The sequence below is a fragment of the Coenobita brevimanus genome, chromosome 3, assembly GCF_032717465.1.
Source record: "Coenobita brevimanus isolate Jiangsu-jjx chromosome 3, ASM3271746v2, whole genome shotgun sequence".
In the NCBI taxonomy this organism is placed as follows: Eukaryota; Metazoa; Arthropoda; class Malacostraca; order Decapoda; family Coenobitidae; genus Coenobita; species Coenobita brevimanus.
Genome location: NC_136956.1, coordinates 20,677,135 through 20,696,873, shown reverse-complemented (window position 1 = coordinate 20,696,873; position 19,739 = coordinate 20,677,135). Strand labels below are relative to the sequence as shown.

Below are 19,739 nucleotides of genomic sequence, written 5' to 3'. Positions count from 1 at the left end.
TGCTATGGAAAGGATGTAGGGCCGTAGTATTGTCTTTTTCTGCCACTGAGCTGCGTGAAATAAGCTACAAAAGGACGAAAATCTGGGCCAAGTTAAGGTGAAAGGAGTATAGTCACGAAGAAGTGTTATGGAAGGGATGTAGAGCCGTAGTATTGTCTTTTTCTGTCACTGAGCTACGTGAAATTAAAGCTGCAAAAGGACGAAAATCTGGGCCAAGTTAAGGTGAAAGGAGAATTGTTGTAACTCACAAGGTAGACCAAAGACTCCTTTCCTCCTCGCAAAAGTCGATAGAGCCGTCGCAGGAGGACACAAGCCTGGAGAGCGCAATATTTAGACTATTATATTTGACTTACCTATGGGGCATCTTGACCGGTGTGAGTGAAAAGAGTTAATGAAGGTGACTTGTGTGTTTTACGTGGTTAAGCCTTTATCTGTAGGGTGAGATTACAGATAAGAGAGAGAGAGAGTTTAGAAGATACATGGTTGCTCAATAACACACACACACACACACACACACACACACGCGACCATCACGTGATCCTGACCGACCCGGTGAATTACATACATAGGCAGTAGGAAATATACACAGAAAAGATAGTTCCAGAGTTGACCTGTTGCATACATGGGTAGGGAATCTAAAACACTGTAGTAGGATCGAAATAACGGTCAGCTGATATCCCTGAAGCCATGATGTAAACAAACACAGGGTTGCCACGTCTAGTTTTGTAAACAGTGTGCCATGTCTAACTATATGTAAACAAAGAAAATGTTTCCACGTTTAGTGATGTAAACAAACACACTGGTGCCACGTCTAGCTATGATGTAAACAAACACAGGGTTGCCAAGTCTATGTAAACAGTGACACTGTCACGTCTACTTATGATGTAAACAAAGACACTGTTTCCACGTCGTTATGATGTAAACGAACATAGGGTTGCCACGTCTAGCTATGATGTAAGCAAAAACACTTGCCACGTCTATAGTGATGTAAACAAACACTGATGCCGCGTCTAGTGATGTAAACAAACAGGGTTGCCACGTCTGTTTATGTAAACAGACATGCCACGTCTACTTGTGATGTAAACAGTGACACTATTGCCACGTCTAGCTATGATGTAAACAAACACAGGGTTGCCACGTCTACTTATGTAAACAAAGACACTTGCCACGTCTACTTATGATGTAAACAAAGACACTGTTGCCACGTCTAGCTATGTAAACAAACACAAGTGCCACATCTACCAACACGCGCCACCCTTTGTACTAGTTATCAGTGCCGGGTAGGGTACATCAGTCACTTTAGGTATGTCTTCATTCAGCCTTCACCGATAAAGAAATTCCAGTGAGAAGCGTTACCTTTATCACCAAGGCCGTCTCCAGGTATATACAAACTCCTTTCACCTTAACTTGGCCCAGATTTTCGTCCTTTTGCACGCAGTTCAGTGGCAGAAAAATACAATACTACGGCTATACATCCTTCCCATAGCACTTCTTCGTGACTAGCATCATATTCTAGTGTTCATCTATTGCTACAACGGCTCTACATCCTTTCCATAGCACTTCTTCGTGACTAGCATCCTATTCTAGTGTTAATCTATTGCTACAACGGCTCTGCATCCTTTCCATAGCACTTCTTCGTGACTAGCATCATATTCTAGTGTTAATCTATTGCTACAACGGCTCTACATCCTTCCCATAGCACTTCTTCGTGACTAGCATCATATTCTAGTGTTCATCTATTGCTACAACGGCTCTGCATCCTGTCCATAGCGCTTCTTCGTGATTAGCATGGAAGAGGAAGAGATGGGTGACAGCAGAGAATTGTAAGTCATTTTTTTTTTCAGTCTTATCACTGGGAACGTTTGTGGATCCCGTATCAGAGACTCTCATGGTGTTCTTTGTCTGGTAGTAGTAGTAGTTGTTGTTGTTGTTGTTGTTTTTATAGTAGTAGTGGTAGCTGTAGTTTTTGTAGTAGTCGGAACATCATCACTATCATGAGCAGTAGTAGTAGGGATCTTGTAGTACTACCAGGCTGGATGGGAAGCTTCGGCATTATAAATCCAGCAGCCGTGGCAAGCAACGAACATAGACATTCACTCAGGCTCACCGAATCCCTGTCGCAGAAGGTTTGCCCCCAGGATGAGACGAGTCTGTAAGAGACATAAAGACACAGAGTGACAGAGAAACAGACTGACAAATGAGGAAGTGAAGGAGCATTGTGGTGTGGATGTGGATGATAGATGAGTTATTTGAGAGGAGCATGTGGAGTTACATGGGGAGACAGATTGACAAAATCGGAAGTAAACGAGCGTTGTGGTGTGGATGTGAGAGGAAGCGTTAGGAGAAATACACTGAGGTGGTTTGGCCATGTGGATAGGATGGAAAGCGAGAGACCGACGAGGAGAGTGTATGTGAGTGAGGTGGAAGGGGGAGGCCAAGGATGAGATGGAAGGATGGAGTGGAGAGGTATAAGAGAGAGGGGTGTGTGAGCTGGGAGCAGGGCAGTGAAATGGCGGGGGACAGGGCGACACGGAAGCGACTTGTTTGTGGCCACCCCTTACGGGATAATGGCGTCTGGCAATATATAGATCGACTATTATTAAGGATGAAAATCTGCGTGACAGTTTTTTAGTGCATTTGATTGACCTTGTGCCTTTAAATGTCACTTATTCATATTTTTGTGGTGAAATACTGAAAATAACTACGAAGCGGTGGTGATGTAACGTCTGTGGTGTTGTGGTATGCCTTAATTTTTCTCAGTGTGCGAATGAATAAGTTTGAGTGGATGAGTAAATTGGGAGTGTGTCGTCCTGTCTCGGCTACGTGCCTTTGGTTGGGGGAAGCAGCCTAGGTATATAGATAGATAGTGTCCCTTAGACCGAAACCAGATTAAATATTTGTCGTGCTTGTCATTGTTCCTTATTTTTGGCACTGTTATGCTCAGAAAAGCCTTACCTATTATTTTTTTATTTACTGAAATATAGATATACCTACTTAAAATATTTACTATACTCCTGTTACACTAACTTAGCCTAAAATTTAAGTATTTCACCTTTAATGCCCAGTTGTAGCAATAAAGTATCATTCGAATATAATGCTAGTTATGAAGATCTGGTATAGAGAGGATATAGAGCCACAGCATTGTCTTATTTTGCCACTGAGCTACGTGAAATAAGCTGCAAAAGGACGAAAATCTGGGCCAAGTTGAAATAAAAATAGTATAATCATCTATCTATCTATCTATCTATTGCCAGACGCCTCAATCCCGTTTGGAGTGGCCACAAACAAATCGCCTCCAAGTCGCCCTGTCCCCCGCCATTTCACTGCCCTGCTCCCAACTCACACCCCCCTCTCTCATATACCTCTCCACCCCATCCCTCCATCTCATCCTCGGCCTCCCCCTCCCTCTTCCCCCCTCAACCTCACTCACATACACTCTCTTCGTCAGTCTTTCACCCTCCATCCTCTCCACATGGCCAAACCACCTCAGTGTGTTCCTCATAACGCTTCCTATCACATCCACATCAACACCATAACGCTCCTTTATATCCTCATTCGTCAGCCTGTCTCTCCACGTGACTCCACAGGCTCCTCTTAAATAACTCATTTCCACTGCTCTCACTCTTGACTTGTGTCCTTCCAACAACGTCCAAGCTTCACTTCCGTACGTTAGAGTTGGTATCACAATACTGTCATGTAATAACTTTTTCACTTCCATGCTCACTTCCCTGTTTCTTATCTATGCTTTCAAAGAACCAGCAACCTTTCTTCCCTGCTGTACCCTTTCACGCACTTCACCCTCCAAACCTCCATCCTTACTCATCACACTACCCAAGTACTTAAACGTACTCACATTTTCCAATTCCTCACCATCCAACCTCGCTGTACGTTCACTAACTTCACCTCTCTCAAAGACCATCACTTTACTCTTCCCTACAGTCACCTTTAGGTTCCGTTTCTTACACACTCTCTCAGACTCATCCACCAAGCCTTGCAGCTCCCCTTCGTCTTCACTCAACAACACAGTATCATCTGCAAACAACAGTACAGAGAGTTTCCAAACACTATCCTCTCTCACCAGGGCCACTCCAACATCCACTACCCTACCTTGTACCTCTTTTATTACCCCATCCATGTACAGATTGAACAACCATGGAGACATGACACATCCCTGTTTCAAACCAACTTTCAAAGAGAAAAATTCACTTAGTTCACCATCGACACGCACTGCAGCCTTCGCACCATCGTACATACTCTTCACAGCATTCAACAACTTCCCATCTACTCCATATATTCTTAACACTTTCCACAATCCTTGTCTATCCACCCTGTCATATGCTTTCTCCAAATCCATGAAAGCTACATACAACTTCTTTCCCTTCTCTAGAAACTTTTCCACTAAAGATCTAAGAATGAATATCTGATCTACACAACCTCTTCCCTTCCTAAAGCCTCCCTGTTCTTCTCCAACTAATTTCTCTGTTCTTTCTCTAACTCTGTCTATAAGTATCCTACCATACACTTTTCCTATTATACTAAGAAGACAAATGCCCCTGTGATTACCACACACTTCTTTTTCCCCTTTTCCTTTGTACAAGGGAATAATTATACCTGACTTCCAATCCTTCCTCCCAGGCCAATCTGCACATCTTCCACATCCATTCTACTACTATCTCTCCCCCATGCTTCGGCATTTCACCACACACTCCATCAATTCCTGGGGCTTTCCCTGATTTAACTTTCTTCATTGCTTCCACAACTTCTATCCCACTGATTTCTTCCTGTCTTCTCACCTCCCTCCTTCTCCCAGCCATTCCCCAGCCACTTAAATATAGCCTTGATAAACCTCTTCATTATGAGAGACTAGAAGAAAATAGTGTGGTAGCAGGAACAGTATACTAAAAAAAGTAAATAAGGACATCATATGAATTAAATGAGTAAAATACTTATATGCTTCATTATAACAGTTCAAAGTTTCCCGGGGCTTTTGCTCCATCGACACTAATGATCACTTTAGGCAGTCCTGCGTTTTGACGAACCGTACCCTGCTTATTTTAAAGAAATTGCCTCTTTTGGGGATAGATTATAGTTCCGAATATTCAGTTAATGTTAGTTTCATATCCAAAGTTAAATACTGTTATGTATATCAGGTATTATTATTTTTAATAGTGTCCCAACGTTAGGATTGTTAGTAATCAATGCACACACACACACACACACACGTGTGACGCTCACGGGAGACGTGATGGAAGGTATTTCCAGTAAATTGCCATCAGCGTTCTTATTTGCTCTTATATTCACAGCAGATTACTATAGACTTACCTTTCAGAGTCTTAGGGCCACTCAGAAAACTTATATGACCCACGTTTCCCAAAATTTACAGTGATGATATAAATTGAAAATGGTCTTGCCGTCCACCTTAAATATAACTGAGATAAGATTAGGTGAATATACGTGAGATGATAAGATATGAGTGAATGTAATTGAGATATCGATGGGAGTTTTTGAATTAGTGGGAGAGGTGTGTTAAATTAGTCACATTTTGAGTGATAATTGTGATGGTGGTCTGAAGGATTTGTCACCCTCAGTATACCACGGGTGAAGAATACATTATTATTTTATTATTATTATTATTATTATTATTATTATTATACATTCTAGGTAATTTAGAGATGGTGAAACAGGAGGTCCCATGTATAGTTTGTTATATTAATTTTCGTCATGTAATTCCAGCCTACCATAAATAATCACAATGGTACTCCTAAAGTGGGTAATGTTGAAGATATTTTTAGCATACAACCATAACAGTTTTAATCAGTTTTCCATTCCTCTGTTCATCTTAAAAAAAAAAAAAAACCACAGCTGCCTGACTAAAAAGATTGTAAGTAAAAATAAAGCCAGCTCATTTTTCTGTAGCCCTGACCATAGATAGACTTTTAGCGTGTGTCGGTACAGGGTCAAGTTATTATAGTGTGTTTGTTTATCATATATTCTTGTTTATCATATTCTTGTTTACCATTCTTGTGTATTGTATTCCTGTTTATATTCTTTTATTATATTCTTTATCATATTCTTGTTTATCATACAGTATTCTTATTTATTCGTATTCTTGCTGACCTAACCTAATGGACATGACCCAACCTAACCTAACCTGACTAGATCAGTTGATGGAGGAATTTGATTAATTCTTTACCAAACAGTGACATCCATTCCATATTTCCTATTGCAATGAGTCTCACAGGTTTGGTGTTACCATTCCTGATTACCACAGGTACTGGGTATTTATATACACTTGTGAAGGCTATAATGAGTCTAACAGGTTACTTGTGAGGCCTACTATTCCTGGCTTACAGCAGTTACTGGGTATTTTTATCAGCTTACCTTTAAAAGCTATAATGAGTCTGACAGGTTACATGTTATAATTCCTGGATTACCACAGCTACTGGCCAGTTGTATAAACTTACCTTTGAAAGCTATAAAGGAGGATTTACAAGGCGTAAATATGCCAGCCATATTTAACATTTCTAATGTGTTTTTAAATCTGAAAGCTGGCTGTCAAATGCCAGTGATGTTTGGTTTGGTTAGGGTAGATTTGGTTAAGTCATTAAGTTTGCCATTGCCTTGACAAGGAACACACTGATGCATCCAGTGGCAGCGATGGTTGGTAAACCATACTGTCAGTCAGAAAGACCGTCGGTAAACACTGTCACAGGCAACCTGGCAGCTTCCTTAACTATCCCAAAATAGGTATAGCTGGTATTTTGTCTTTTTCCAGTCTCATGTTGCAGTCACAGTGGAACAGTTAACTGTCTGTGTTACTTATGTACCAAAATTACTTTCCATGAGATGGTGAGTTTGTTATAATACAGGTGGAATTGCTGCGCCTGTTTGGTAAAGAATTACCAGACCAGTAGTTGTTTTATGGGGAGGTAACCCACTTGTTGACATGTAGGGGTCCATTTCTACCTCTCCCGCTCTGTAGGGTGACTGTCTTTGAGTTAGTTGGTTTACAGGGAGGGGCACTAACCCTCTGCCAACCCACTTGTTGACACATAGGGGTCCATTCTACCCATCCCCTTCAGAAGGCAGTCAGTGCCAGTTTTGGTATAAGTAACATGATTGCTCAGTGTTATTGCATTATTGCTCATAACATTATTGCTCAGTGTAACAATCATATGTTTTTATATCTGCAGATTTTGTATAATAAATTATTACACAATTATGTAACATTTCCCCCCCGCCCCCTGTTGGAGCCCGTATTAAAAAAAAAAAAAAAAATCCAGGTCTTGAAATATTTGTACTTTGCCAGTGTTCTCTGTCCATTGGTGTGTGCCAGGAGTTATGGAAGGCTTTATCTTGTTGTATAATTCTCCTCTGTGGCCGAGCAAACCCATCAATCATAGGTAAGCAACAGATCGGCTCTAGACCTGCCTTTCTGTGTGTATTTCCTACTGCCTATGACCTTCAGTCTTTCAGATGCAGTGTGTCCCGGCCTCTTGAAATGCACGGATCTTGAATTTGGCTCTTTGTTATCTTTCTATTTTTCTTGGAACTGATTGTGGGCTTCTGGCCTTTGTTTCCTTCTTCTTTGCATTAGAAAAATTAAATAATGCTGCTGTGGGGCCGTGTTACATTCACAGTACAGTACATAAGTTACCATTACATCTCAAAAAACACATAGATAAGACTGAAAAGTACAAAGGGCAGCCACAAGATGGGTACCAAGCTTAAGGGATCTAAACTGTGAAGAAAGACTAAATAAACTGAATCTACCAACACTGCAGGAGAGAAGGAAAAGAGGAGACATGATTATGCTGTATAAATGCATCTCAGGGAAAGAGAAAATAGACATAAATGATTACTTAACATATGGGGAAGCATCAGCAAGAGGACACTGCAAAAAACTGCATAAAGAAGGAGGCGATAAAGACGTAAGGAAATTTAGTTTCCCAAATCGAGCAATTGATCAGTGGAATGCACTACCAAATGAAATAGTGTGTGCCAAAACTATACATAAATTTAAGATGTCTGATGAAAATGGTTTAAGACTGGACAGTACGAGCTTGACTCATTCCTGTAAAGATACAATTAGGTATGAACACACACACACACACACACACACAGTTATTAATGGTTACCTTTTTTCCCAGGTGTGCAGCCTGTGATTATTTTTAGGGCCTTGTTCTGTATGGTCTGTAGAGTGTTGTAGTGTGTTTTGGTGAGGTTAGAAGCCCAGGCAGGGCTTGCATAATTCATCATTGAATGTATGTATTGTTTGTATATTGTGGTGGTGGTGGTGTCTTTGTTGTGTCCAAATGTTGTATGGGCAAGTGACCTCAAAGCATTGAGTCTTGGTGTTATTTTATTTTTAATGTGTTGTTTAAATAACATTGATGTATGTTACGGTACACCAAGGATTTTGAGTGTGTGTGTGCGAGACTCACACAGTTATTAATGGCTACCTTCTTTCCCAGCCTGCATACGGGGGAGGACTGCATGGTGTGGCACAATGGAAAACACTCATCGCAGAGACAAGTTCCTGAGAGTCTGCTGTCTGCTGAAGGTGACGGAAAGGAAGGAAAAGAAGAATGAGAAGGAAGGACACAGTATAATGGAAGGTGTTGCAGTAATTTGGTGATATCTTATATAGTTTCTGTGATTGCAAAGGGAAACAAACAATGGAAAAGAATGACAGAAGAGTGAGAAAGAAGGACATACAATGATGGAATGTGTTGCAGTAATTTGGTGATATTTAAATGATTTTTGTGTTAGCATTATGAAGGACACAACAAAAGAATGAGAATTTGTGTGATAGCAGTATGAAACAAACAGTGGAAAAGAATGAGAGAAGACTGAGAAAGAAGGACATACAATGATGGAAAGAGTCACAGTAATTTGATGATATTTAAATAATTTTCGTGATGGCAATAGGAAAGAGTGAAAAAGAATGAGAAGGATAAATAATAATGATTTGTGTGATCGCAGTAGGAAACAAACAGTGGAAAAGAATGACAAGAGAGTGAGAAGGAAGGACAGACAGTGATGGAATGTGTTGCAGTCAGTTTTTAAGATATTGAAGCATACAAGAAAGGGGCATGAGGAGCAAGAATACAGTGTTGTTTTGTGGGGAATGAAATATTATGGGAGGTCTGTCTATCTGTCTATTGCCAGACGCCTTAATCCCGTAAGGGGTGGCCACAAACAAATTGCCTCCATGTCACCCTGTCCCCCGCCATTTCACAGCCCTCCCCCCAGCTCACACCCCCCTCTCTCATATTCATACAGCCATCATTAATTTTTTCATGAGCCAGTGTTCTCATGGATTGAGGTGCTTCCCTATCACCTTTTCCTAAGTGATTCATTTTGCTTGTTTTTATTATTATTATTTTTTTATCCCTTACAGGATTAAGGCATCCGGCAATAGATAGATAGATAGATTGAAATAGTTTAGAGGCAGCAGGGATAAATTTTAATAAGACCACTATATTGAAGATGAACAATTTGTGTGTACGATAGGAAGAGCGTGTGAGGCTGTGAATGTACGAGCTTGTTTATATCTTGTACTTGCATGTGTTAGGAGTGTAATGCTGTATGGTAGTGAGACCTGGGCAGTAAAGGAAGAGGATATTCACAGGCTCAAAGGTACAGAAATGGCAATGATTAGGTGGATGTGCAGTGTTTCCCTGAGTGCGAGGCCTGGGGGGGCTGGGTTTACGATGGAAGAGTTGAGAGGAAGGATGGGACTGGAGTGTATTGGTGTTGTGATGAGAAGGGGTTGACTAAGATGGTTTGGGAGGAAGGATGGGACTGGAGTGTATTGGTGTTGTGATGAGGAGGGGTAGATTGAGATGGTTTGGGAGGAAGGATGGGACTGGAGTGTATTGGTGTTGTGATGAGGAGGGGTAGATTGAGATGGTTTGGGAGGAAGGATGGGACTGGAGTGTATTGGTGTTGTGATGAGGAGGGGTTGACTAAGATGGTTTGGGAGGAAGGATGGGACTGGAGTGTATTGGTGTTGTGATGAGGAGAGGTAGACTGAGATGGTTTGGGCATGTGGAGAGGATGGGGGATGATATTGGGTGCAGAAAGTGAGAAGTTTTAATGTTAAGGGTGGGGTTGTGAGGGGTAGACTAAAAAAGCCCTGGGATGAGATCAGTAAGTGTGACAGGGTTAAGGGACTGAACAGGGAGGCTGCCAGAGATCGAGCAGCATGGAGAGCCTTTAGGTGGCCAAGGCCGACACATGCATGCATTTTGGAGCCTTCAAAAATGAAAATGAAACAAACACTTTGGTCTGTATTGTTAGTTAAGGAAGCACCCTGACACCACATCCTTAGTGGTTTATTTTTGGATATGGCTGGACTAGCCTATCAATTTATATGTTATTTATGCCATGGTCTGTATTGTCGGTTGAGCAGGCTTCCTAGCATCTCTTCCGTAGTGGTTTATTTTTGGATATACTAGAGGGTTAATGTCAGTATGTTATTTATGCCAAGAATGGTGGTATTTGAGTGACTTAAATGACAGAAGAGGACAGTAAGGACTAATAGGGAAATTAAATTGCTGAGGAAGAGGTGTTAGGGGTCTTAAGTGACGAGAATACGAACCATTGACTTTATACCTTTCTCATAAGCTTTACAGAGTGGTTCAAACAATTCCTTACCACACACAGTATTATCTAAAAGTTTGTGTGTGACTATAGTTGGTTTATCATAACTTGGCAAATTTTAGTCCCTCTGCAGCTGATGTCCTGTATCATAGTGGCTGAGTGAGATAATACTGTGACTCTACATCCTTCCCATAGCACTTCTTTGTGACTAGCGTGATATTCCAGTCAGTCTAATAACAGCTCAGCTTTCAGGATGGACAGATGTCAGCTTTCAGGATGGACAGATGCCAGTTTTCAGGATGGACAGATGCCAGTAGCAGCCGTGGCTCAGTGGGTTAGAGCGCTCCACTTTGACCGTAGGGTCGGAGGATCGAATCCACCCAAGGGTCATTGGTAGACATCAGGAAGGGCATCCGGTCATAAAATGCTACACGCTACAAACCAAAGTCCTCTATCCAGGGGCAACGCCTTAGCCCTTATCCAAAAAAAGGGGAACCTGGCGTAAAACTCACCCCCCTTAGGATGGACAGACTGTAGGATTTGTGTTGATATATTTTTAATCATGGAGATAGATAGATGATGATATATGCAGATAGATAGATAGATGATGATGATGGATGTAGATAGATATGTAAATCAGTTTGCAGATCATCTTTTCCATTTGTAAATCAGTAAATTTGGTATACTTTCATTCTCAAAATTCTCAGCAAGCTATTAATACACTAAGTACCATTAAAGAATTAGCATCATATTTAATTTGTGTGTCATTGTGTGTGGTGTGATGTATGAAAGTTGTTTGTTAAATTCTGGCACTAGATCAGGCTGTATTAATTCTCTGTGATATTAGTCTGTGGTATTAGTCTTGTGTATTTATTGGATACGTTTATGTGAAGCTACAGAACGTGGTGAATGTTTCTGGTGTATCAGATAGAGCCAGGATTCCGGGAGCTTGCATGGTGAGTGAATGGAAGCGTGGCCCATTGGATTGGGCAAATTTGGGCTGTCTGGACGTTGTCATTCCTCACCCTGCCTTATCGTGGGAAAGGAAAGGAGGTCCTGATGATGACGATGATGATGATGATGATAATGATGATGGTGATTATGATGATGATGATGATGATGTATGCCTTGTAGTCATAAATCCTGGCTATAGATCAGGCTGTATTAATTCTCTGTGATACTAGTATTGTGTATTTATGCTTTGTCTGGGTGTTGTACTTAGCAGCTTCGTGTCATCTGTGTCTTGCTTTCTATACCACAATATGCTGTCATCATCCCCTTCAAGTATTCTGTTTTCTTCCCCTTGGCTTTGTATTACTATCTCTTTAGCTTCTGTCTTATACTTCCTCTCACTGTCCCTCCTTTCCTCTTTTCTTTTTTTTCTCTCTCTCTCTCCCTCCTTTCCTCTTTTCTTTTTTTTTTTCTCTCTCTCCCTCCCTCCTCTTTGCTTCTCTCTCTCTCTCTCTTTTTATTACTATGTCTCTGTCTTCTGTCTCTCATGTTCTCTTCTCTCTTCTCCTCTCTCTCTCATCTTTTTATTACTGCATCTCTGCATCATCTTTCTTCATCTCTCTCTCTCTCTCTCTTTATTACTGTTTCACTGTATCCTCTGTTTTGTACTCTCTTTTTCTCATTATTACTCTTTTTAGTATCTTTCATCTTCATTTTATTACTAGTTTTCTCTTTTACTCTCTCCTCTTCTTTTCTCTCAAGTCTTTTTATTACAATTCCCCTACATTGTGTCTACTACTCTCTGTCTGTCTGTTTCTCTGTCTGTCTGTCTCTCTGTCTCTCTCTCCTCATCTCTTTTCTCTTCTCTTCTCTCTCATCTTTTTTATTACTCTTTCTTTATATCGTATGTCTTCTACTCTCTCTCTCTCTCTCTTGTCTTTTTATTATTGTTTCTTTATATCTTCTATCTTTTACTCTCTCTCTCTCTCTCTCGTCTTTATTACCATTTCTCCACATCTGCCATCTACTCTCACCTTCGTCTTTATTACTACAGTATATATCTTTTGTCTTCTACTTTCTCTTGTCTTGCCTTCTCTTCTCGCATCATTTTATTGCTGTCTGTAATCTTCTGTCTTCCACTGTCTCTCTCTCTCGTCTTTGTATCACTCTTTCTCTATATCTTCTGCCTTCTGCTCTCTCTCATCTTTTTGTTACTCTTTATATTTTTTGTCTTGTACTCTCTCTTTTGTCTTTTGATTACGCTTTATATCTTGTGCCTTCTACTGTTTCTCTCTTGTCTTTTTATTGCTCTTTCTTTATATCTTCTGCCTCCTACTCCCTCTGGTCTTTTTATTACTCTTTATACTGTTTCTTCTGCCTTCTACTCTCTCTCTCGTCTTTTTATTACTGTGTCTATGTACAGTATCTTCTGCCTTCTGCTCTCTCTCTTGTCTTTTTATTACTCTTTCTATATATATTCTGTCTTCTACTCTCTTTCGTCTTTTTGTTACCATATATCTTCTGCTTTCTACTCTCTTTCTCTCGTCTTTTTGTTACTCTTCTGCCTTCTGCTCTCTCTCTCTCTCTCATCTTTTTTTTACTCTTCTGCCTTCTACTCTCTCTCTCTCTCTCTCTTTTTTTTTTTCTTTCTTTGTATCTTCTGTTTTCTACTCTGTCTCGTCTTTTTATTACTGTTTCTTTATATCTTCTGTCCTATACTCCCTCTCTCATCTTTTTATAATTGTTTTTTTATATCTTCTGTCTTCTCCCTCTTTCTCAGCTTTTTGTTACTATTTCTCCATACCTTCTGCTTTCTACGCTTTCTTTCGTCTTTTTGTTACAATATATCTTCTGTCATCCACTGTCTCTTTCTCTCTCGTCTTTTTATTACTCTTTCTTTTTAACTTCTGCCTTCTCTCTCTCGTCGTTTTATCACTCTTTCTTTTTATCTTCTGCTTTCTCTCTCTCTCTCTCTCTCTCTCTCTCGTCTTTTTATTACTTTCTTTGTATCTTCTGCCTTCTACTCTCTCTCTCGTCTTTTTATTACTACCTGTATTTATATCTTCTGCCTTCTACCCTCTCTCCTGCCTTTTTGTTACTCATTCTTTATATATTCTGTCTTCTACTCTCTGTCATCCTTTTATTACTATTTCTATGTATATTCTGCCTTCTACTCTTTCTCTCATCTGTTTATTACTCTTTCTCTATATCTTCTGCCTTCTTCTCTCTCTCTCTCGTCTTTGTATTAATTTCTGTCTCCTACTGTATCTCATCTTTGTATTTCTCTTATTGTCTTCTGCTGTGTCTCCCTCGTCCTTTTATTACTATTTCCCCCCCCCTCCTCTCTCTCTCTCTCTTTCTCTCTCTCTGGGGAAGTGAAAGTGCTAAGGACAATTGTATCATTTTATTGACAGTTACAATATCATAAATACATATAAAGTAGTGTAATATGTGCTCTTTAAAGGTGACACACAGGCATATATGTATTTAAATAATTACCTTTTGTGAAGTTCTTTGAATGTCGAGTCTGAAATAAAAAGAGATATTAAAAAACCTGTAAAAAAAGATATATTAGTAAACCTGTAATAGAAGAGAAAATATATAAATAAAAGAAAGGAAGCATCATTCACACTGATGTGCAGGGGTGGGGTGACCTGGCCAGCTCCAGCTGCACCTCCACCAGGGTGTCTGGCCCAGTCACTCACCCCAGGCATCAGGGTGGAGCCCAGTGAGAGGAGGGTGTGCCTGCACACCCTCCCCTCACCAAGTCTACCAGGGCACTGAGGGTGGTGGTGGTGGTGGTAGAGTGCAGTGTGTATGGGGGGGTCTCCACACACACTGCACCCTACCACCACCACCACCACCACCACCAGCCACTGATGGTGGTGGTGGTGCTGGTGGTGGGAGTGTGTTGTGTACATATGTATGTATGTATGTGTGTGGCAGAACTGTCTCCACACACATACATACATACATACAAAACACACACACTCCCACCACCAGCACCACCACCACCATCTTGGCTGGGGTGAGTGACTGAGTCAAAGCACACCTGATGGAGGTGTGGGGGGGGGGGGACCCACTGGAGCTGGCCAGGTGGGGGAAGAGAAAGGCGGTAAAGCTGGGAGGGGAAGAAGGAAACGATGGGTTGGGGCCGAGATGGGGAAACAGATTGCCCCGCCGGCAAGGCCAACCCCGTATAATCCCGTTAGGGATTGGGTAATCTGGCCCTATCTAAACCCCTGCCCACCCCTCCCCTCCTCCCCTCCCAGCCCTTTCCCTTCCCCCACCACCCCTGCACATCATGGCTCATATTGCCACTGGTTAAGGACACTCCCTACCACCTCCCCCTTGATGCATTATTTATACATATTAACACCTAAGTATTTATAGGTGTAATAGGCAAAATAAATCATTTGAGTAGAGGTGCCAGTGAGCCCCTTAACCAATGACAATACAAGCCATACATACACACACTCACACAGAAGGAGAGAAAGAGAGAAGATAGCGGGAAGGAGGATGCTGCGTCGGCCCACATCGAAGAGAGGTGGAGAGAGGGAGGAAGTAGGTAAGGATAAAGGATGGGGAAGAGGGAAGGACTGAGGGAGAGGATGGAGTCTGCAGCCACCTGAAAAGAAAAGAGAAACTGTCAGTACAAATGCTGAAAAATGCATAAGTACCGTAATTCTAAAAGCTATACACATAAAATCCTATACAGTAACCCCTTCAGCCTGGGTGTATAATTTTCATTACCTTTGCTATAGCCTGATGTTTTTACTGAGTTTACGAGATACCACTCACACTGCAGGAACTAAAATGGGTCTTCATTAACCTTTTTACTATCACAACTCTCCATTAACCTACACAAAATCATGTTGTGGTACCGGGAATAAACCTAAGTCTTTTGCGTTGAAGGAGGGAGGATCCAAATATTTCTCATACTACAGGAGTCAGAGACAGCATTTACAACTCTCTCTACCTGAAGTCCCCATTAACCTGCATAAAATCATGTGGTACCAGGAATAAACCTTGAAAAGTCTTTGTGTTGAAGGAGGGAGGACCTAAATAAAGACCATCACAATCTGGCCTTGCTAACAAACTCTTGCAATAATCCTAACCCACAACCACATGTACAAGGGATGGAAGTACACAACACAGTATTCTTGGTGGCACAGAAGGCACCTTAACACCTTTTCCTAAGCAATTTACCCCTAACATACCTTAACATTCTCTTGTATGCTAATTGCATCTTAACACCAAAATACTTCACATCAAGAATACATACTGAGGTGTGATGTGCTAAATAACTCCTTAGGAAGAAGTGTTAAACCCACATAGGCACTCAATACTACCTACAGTCCAATTATTATACTGGTGACATGACTCTGAGGAAATGATTGGAGATGAAGGAAGAGAAGAATGATTGAGAGATGTGGGAAGAGAAGAATTAATGGAGAGAAGAAGGAAGAGGAGATTGTTAAGGAGAGATGAGGGAGGAGAAGAATCATATGGAAAGAAGAGGGAGGAGAAGAATGACATGGAGAGAAGAGGGAGGAGAAGAAAGAAGAGACTGATATGGAGATGAGGGAGGAGAAGAATGATATGGAGAGAAGAGGGAGGAGAAGAAGGAAGAGGAGACTGATATGGAGAGACGAGGGAGGCGAAGAATGATATGGAGAGAAGAGGGAAGAGCACAGAGAGATGTGGGAAGAAAAGAATGGTACTGGGAGCTGAGGGAAGAGTGAATGAGGGTGAAGCTGCTGAGAGAATAACAAGGGGAAGGTGCCTGGTGGTGTACTAAAGCTCTCTGGTCTATAAACTAGCTAACATGATATAGTTCAAAGCCTATATGCAACGGGAGCCTTTTCTATCACATATAATGCCACCAGGGGCTTAGGTCAGTCATCTACCCTTGAATTTCTACATTGCAATACCCTTCCCTCAAGATCCTATGCTTTGAAAGGGGTAACTTGAGACTGGCAGTTCTTTACACCACTGACTTGCACTTTATCATCCTAACTATACACCTTTCACCCTAACTTGGCCTAAAACTCCCTCCTTACCATCCTAACTATACACCTTTCACTCTACCTTGGCCTATAACTGCCTCCTTATCATCCTAACTATACATCTTTCACTCTAACTTGGCCTAAAATTGCCATCTCTCCATCCTGAATGCTAAGTTGTAACAAGAGATTAACACAAGGAGTCTGAACAAGAAGAAGGGAAAAACGTAGAGCCATGACATTGAATTTTTCTGACACTAAGAAGAAGGGAAAAAATGTAAGCCAAAGCACTGAATTTTTCTGACACTGGGCTATGTGAATTACGCTGAAGGACGAAAACCTGGGCCAAGTACAGGTGACGGAATAAGTGATGGACAATGGAAAGAATAAACTAAAAAATGACATTCTCCGGCTGAAGGAGTTAATGGCTATCCCTTCCTACTGTCATAAACTGTGATAAGTAAATTATTTGATATCTTACAGTGTCCTACATCATCTATCCATCTATCTATTGCCAGATGCCTTAATCCCATAAGGGGTGGCCAAAAACAAATGGCCTCCAAGTTGCCTTCCCCCGCCATTTCACTGCCCTGCTCCCAGCTCACACACGCCTCTCTCATATACCTCTCCAATCCATGCCTCCATCTTATCCTTGGCCTCCCCCTCCCTCTCCCCCCTCCACCTCACTCACATACACTCTCCTCATCAGTCTCTCACCCTCCATCCTCTACATCACAACAGAGGCAAATAACCTAAGCTGGGTGCTCAGCCTTGCCAGCAAAACAACACAGCCTTATAATCAAAAAGACTTATGGGGAACTTACGGGGAACTTGGGGAAACTTTATATTTTCCGAGACTTAGCAGGTTGTACTCTGCTTTTATCCACAGTATTATGCAGAATTTTATGCAGAGTATGGAGACACCAGAATGATTTAACACACAAGAGGACAGGAGGTGTTATAAGCAAAATAAACCACATAGGAGGAGAGGCTAGGGACCAGCTGAGCACCGCTATTTTAACATTAATACAAAAAAAATAATTGATTCTTACCTGTATGTCACCTTAGTACAGCATACAGTACATGTGGCTGTAATGTGAGCACATATTACACTACACAGCAACAATATAATAATACTAATAATAATGATAATGACAATAATAATAATAATAATAATAATAATAATAATAATAATAATGACAATAATAATAATAATAATAATAATAATAATAATAATAATAATGATAATAATACTGTAAAAAAATAATAATAATAATAATAAAAATAATAATAATAATAGTTTTGTTTCATTTCACTTATACAGGCTCCAACATGCATGCATCAGCCTTGGTCACCTAATGGCGGCTCTCTATGCTGCTTGATCTCTGGTAGCTTCCCTGTTTAGCCCCTTATCCCTGAGGTCACACTAAATAACCTCATCCCAGGTCTTTTTCGGTTACTCTCTCGCTATCTCACCCTCAACATTAACACTTCTCACTTTCTGCACCCAATATCATCCCCCATCCTTTCCACATGCCCAAACCATCTCAGTCTACTCCTCCTCATCACAACACCAATACACTCCAGTCCCATCCTACCTCTCAACTCTTCCATCGTAAACCTAGCCCCCCCAGGCCTCGCACTCAGGGATGCACTACACACCCACCTGATCATTGTCATTTCTGCACCTTTGAGCCAGCAAATATCCTCTTCCTGTACTGCCCAGGTCTCACTACCATACAGCATTACACTCCTAACACATGCCGCATACAAAGATCCCTTAGCACGGAGGGAGAGCCCTCTCAATGTCAGGAGTGGCAACAGCTCCCTGAACTTTTTCCAACCATTCCTCACTCTAGCCACAGAGCTGCTCCAGCCCCACCTCCAGCACATAACATGTCTCCCAAATAACAAAACTCTTCCACACAGTCAAGAGACTCACCAGCAAGATCAATCCTGTCACATCTGACAATCTCCACCTGCTCTCCCTGACACGCTGCACACATGAAATCAGCATTATCTTGCAGTCTACCTCTAATACCACTACATCTCTTATGCACCCACTTATCACAAACACTGCATTATCTTGCAGTCTACCTCTAATACCACTACATCTCTTATGCACCCACTTATCACAAACACTGCATTATCTTGCAGTCTATCTCTAATACCACTACATCTCTTATGCACCCACTTATCACAAACACTGCATTATCTTGCAGTCTACCTCTAATACCACTACATCTCTTATGCACCCACTTATCACAAACACTGCATTATCTTGCAGTCTACCTCTAATACCACTACATCTCTTATGCACCCACTTATCACAAACACTGCATTATCTTGCAGTCTATCTCTAATACCACTACATCTCTTATGCACCCACTTATCACAAACACTCCACAAGATGGAATTATTTCCCATGGCCTTGTGGCAAATCGCACATGGCCACTCTCCCTCTTCTTTGACAGTACCGCCACCAGCCCTAGATATCATCACTTTTGTTGTATCTGCATTCTCTTAAGCCCTTGTGCCCCATACCATGTCTTTGCTTCCTAAATCTTTCCTCTGCCTCCCTTTCATAATAATAATAAAAAAGAAAAAAAAATAATAATAATAATAAAAATAATAATAAAAAAAATAATAAAATAATAATAATAATAATAATAATAATAATAATAATAATAATAAATAATAATAATAACAGCAGAATCGATGTCATCTTGTATAACTTGCAGACACGATGCTGGCTGAAGTGTAGAAACTGAAGTGATGATGTAGAGATGACTTGCAGCTGAAGTGGGAAGAGGTGATGTGTTTGTAGTGGTGATGTTGATCCTGATACTTCCCAAACTGCTTGTCACCTGCAAAGATAAGAGAGCAAATGTTCATCATCATCATCATCATCATCATATTCACAATCATTATCATTATCATCACCGCCATCATCATTACTATCATCATCATCATCTCTTATCATCACCACCACCATTATCATCATCATCATTTTCATTACTATAATCATTATCATCACCAACATCATCATCTTATCCTGTGTTGCCCCATGAGGAACGTAAGAGCCCGGGGCTAGGCAAGTTGGTGCTGACATTTAAGACAAGGTGAAAAGAGTATTGGAGATATTAGGACAATGTGAAAGAAGTACTGCGATAT

At 41.0% G+C, this 19,739-nt stretch overlaps 1 protein-coding gene across 1 annotated transcript in view; it reads right to left on the bottom strand.

Annotated features, from left to right (window-relative positions):
* Positions 1-19,739, bottom strand: part of LOC145393475 (fatty-acid amide hydrolase 2-like) — a 46,530-nt gene that overhangs the window by 17,022 nt on the left and 9,769 nt on the right. Inside the window, exons 3-4 of the mRNA XM_080267585.1 lie at positions 14,059-14,086; positions 2,108-2,150 (exon numbers count right to left, since the gene is read on the bottom strand). Of these exons, the coding sequence (XP_080123711.1) occupies positions 2,108-2,150; positions 14,059-14,086 (71 nt within the window). The remainder of the gene's footprint in view (positions 1-2,107; positions 2,151-14,058; positions 14,087-19,739) is intronic.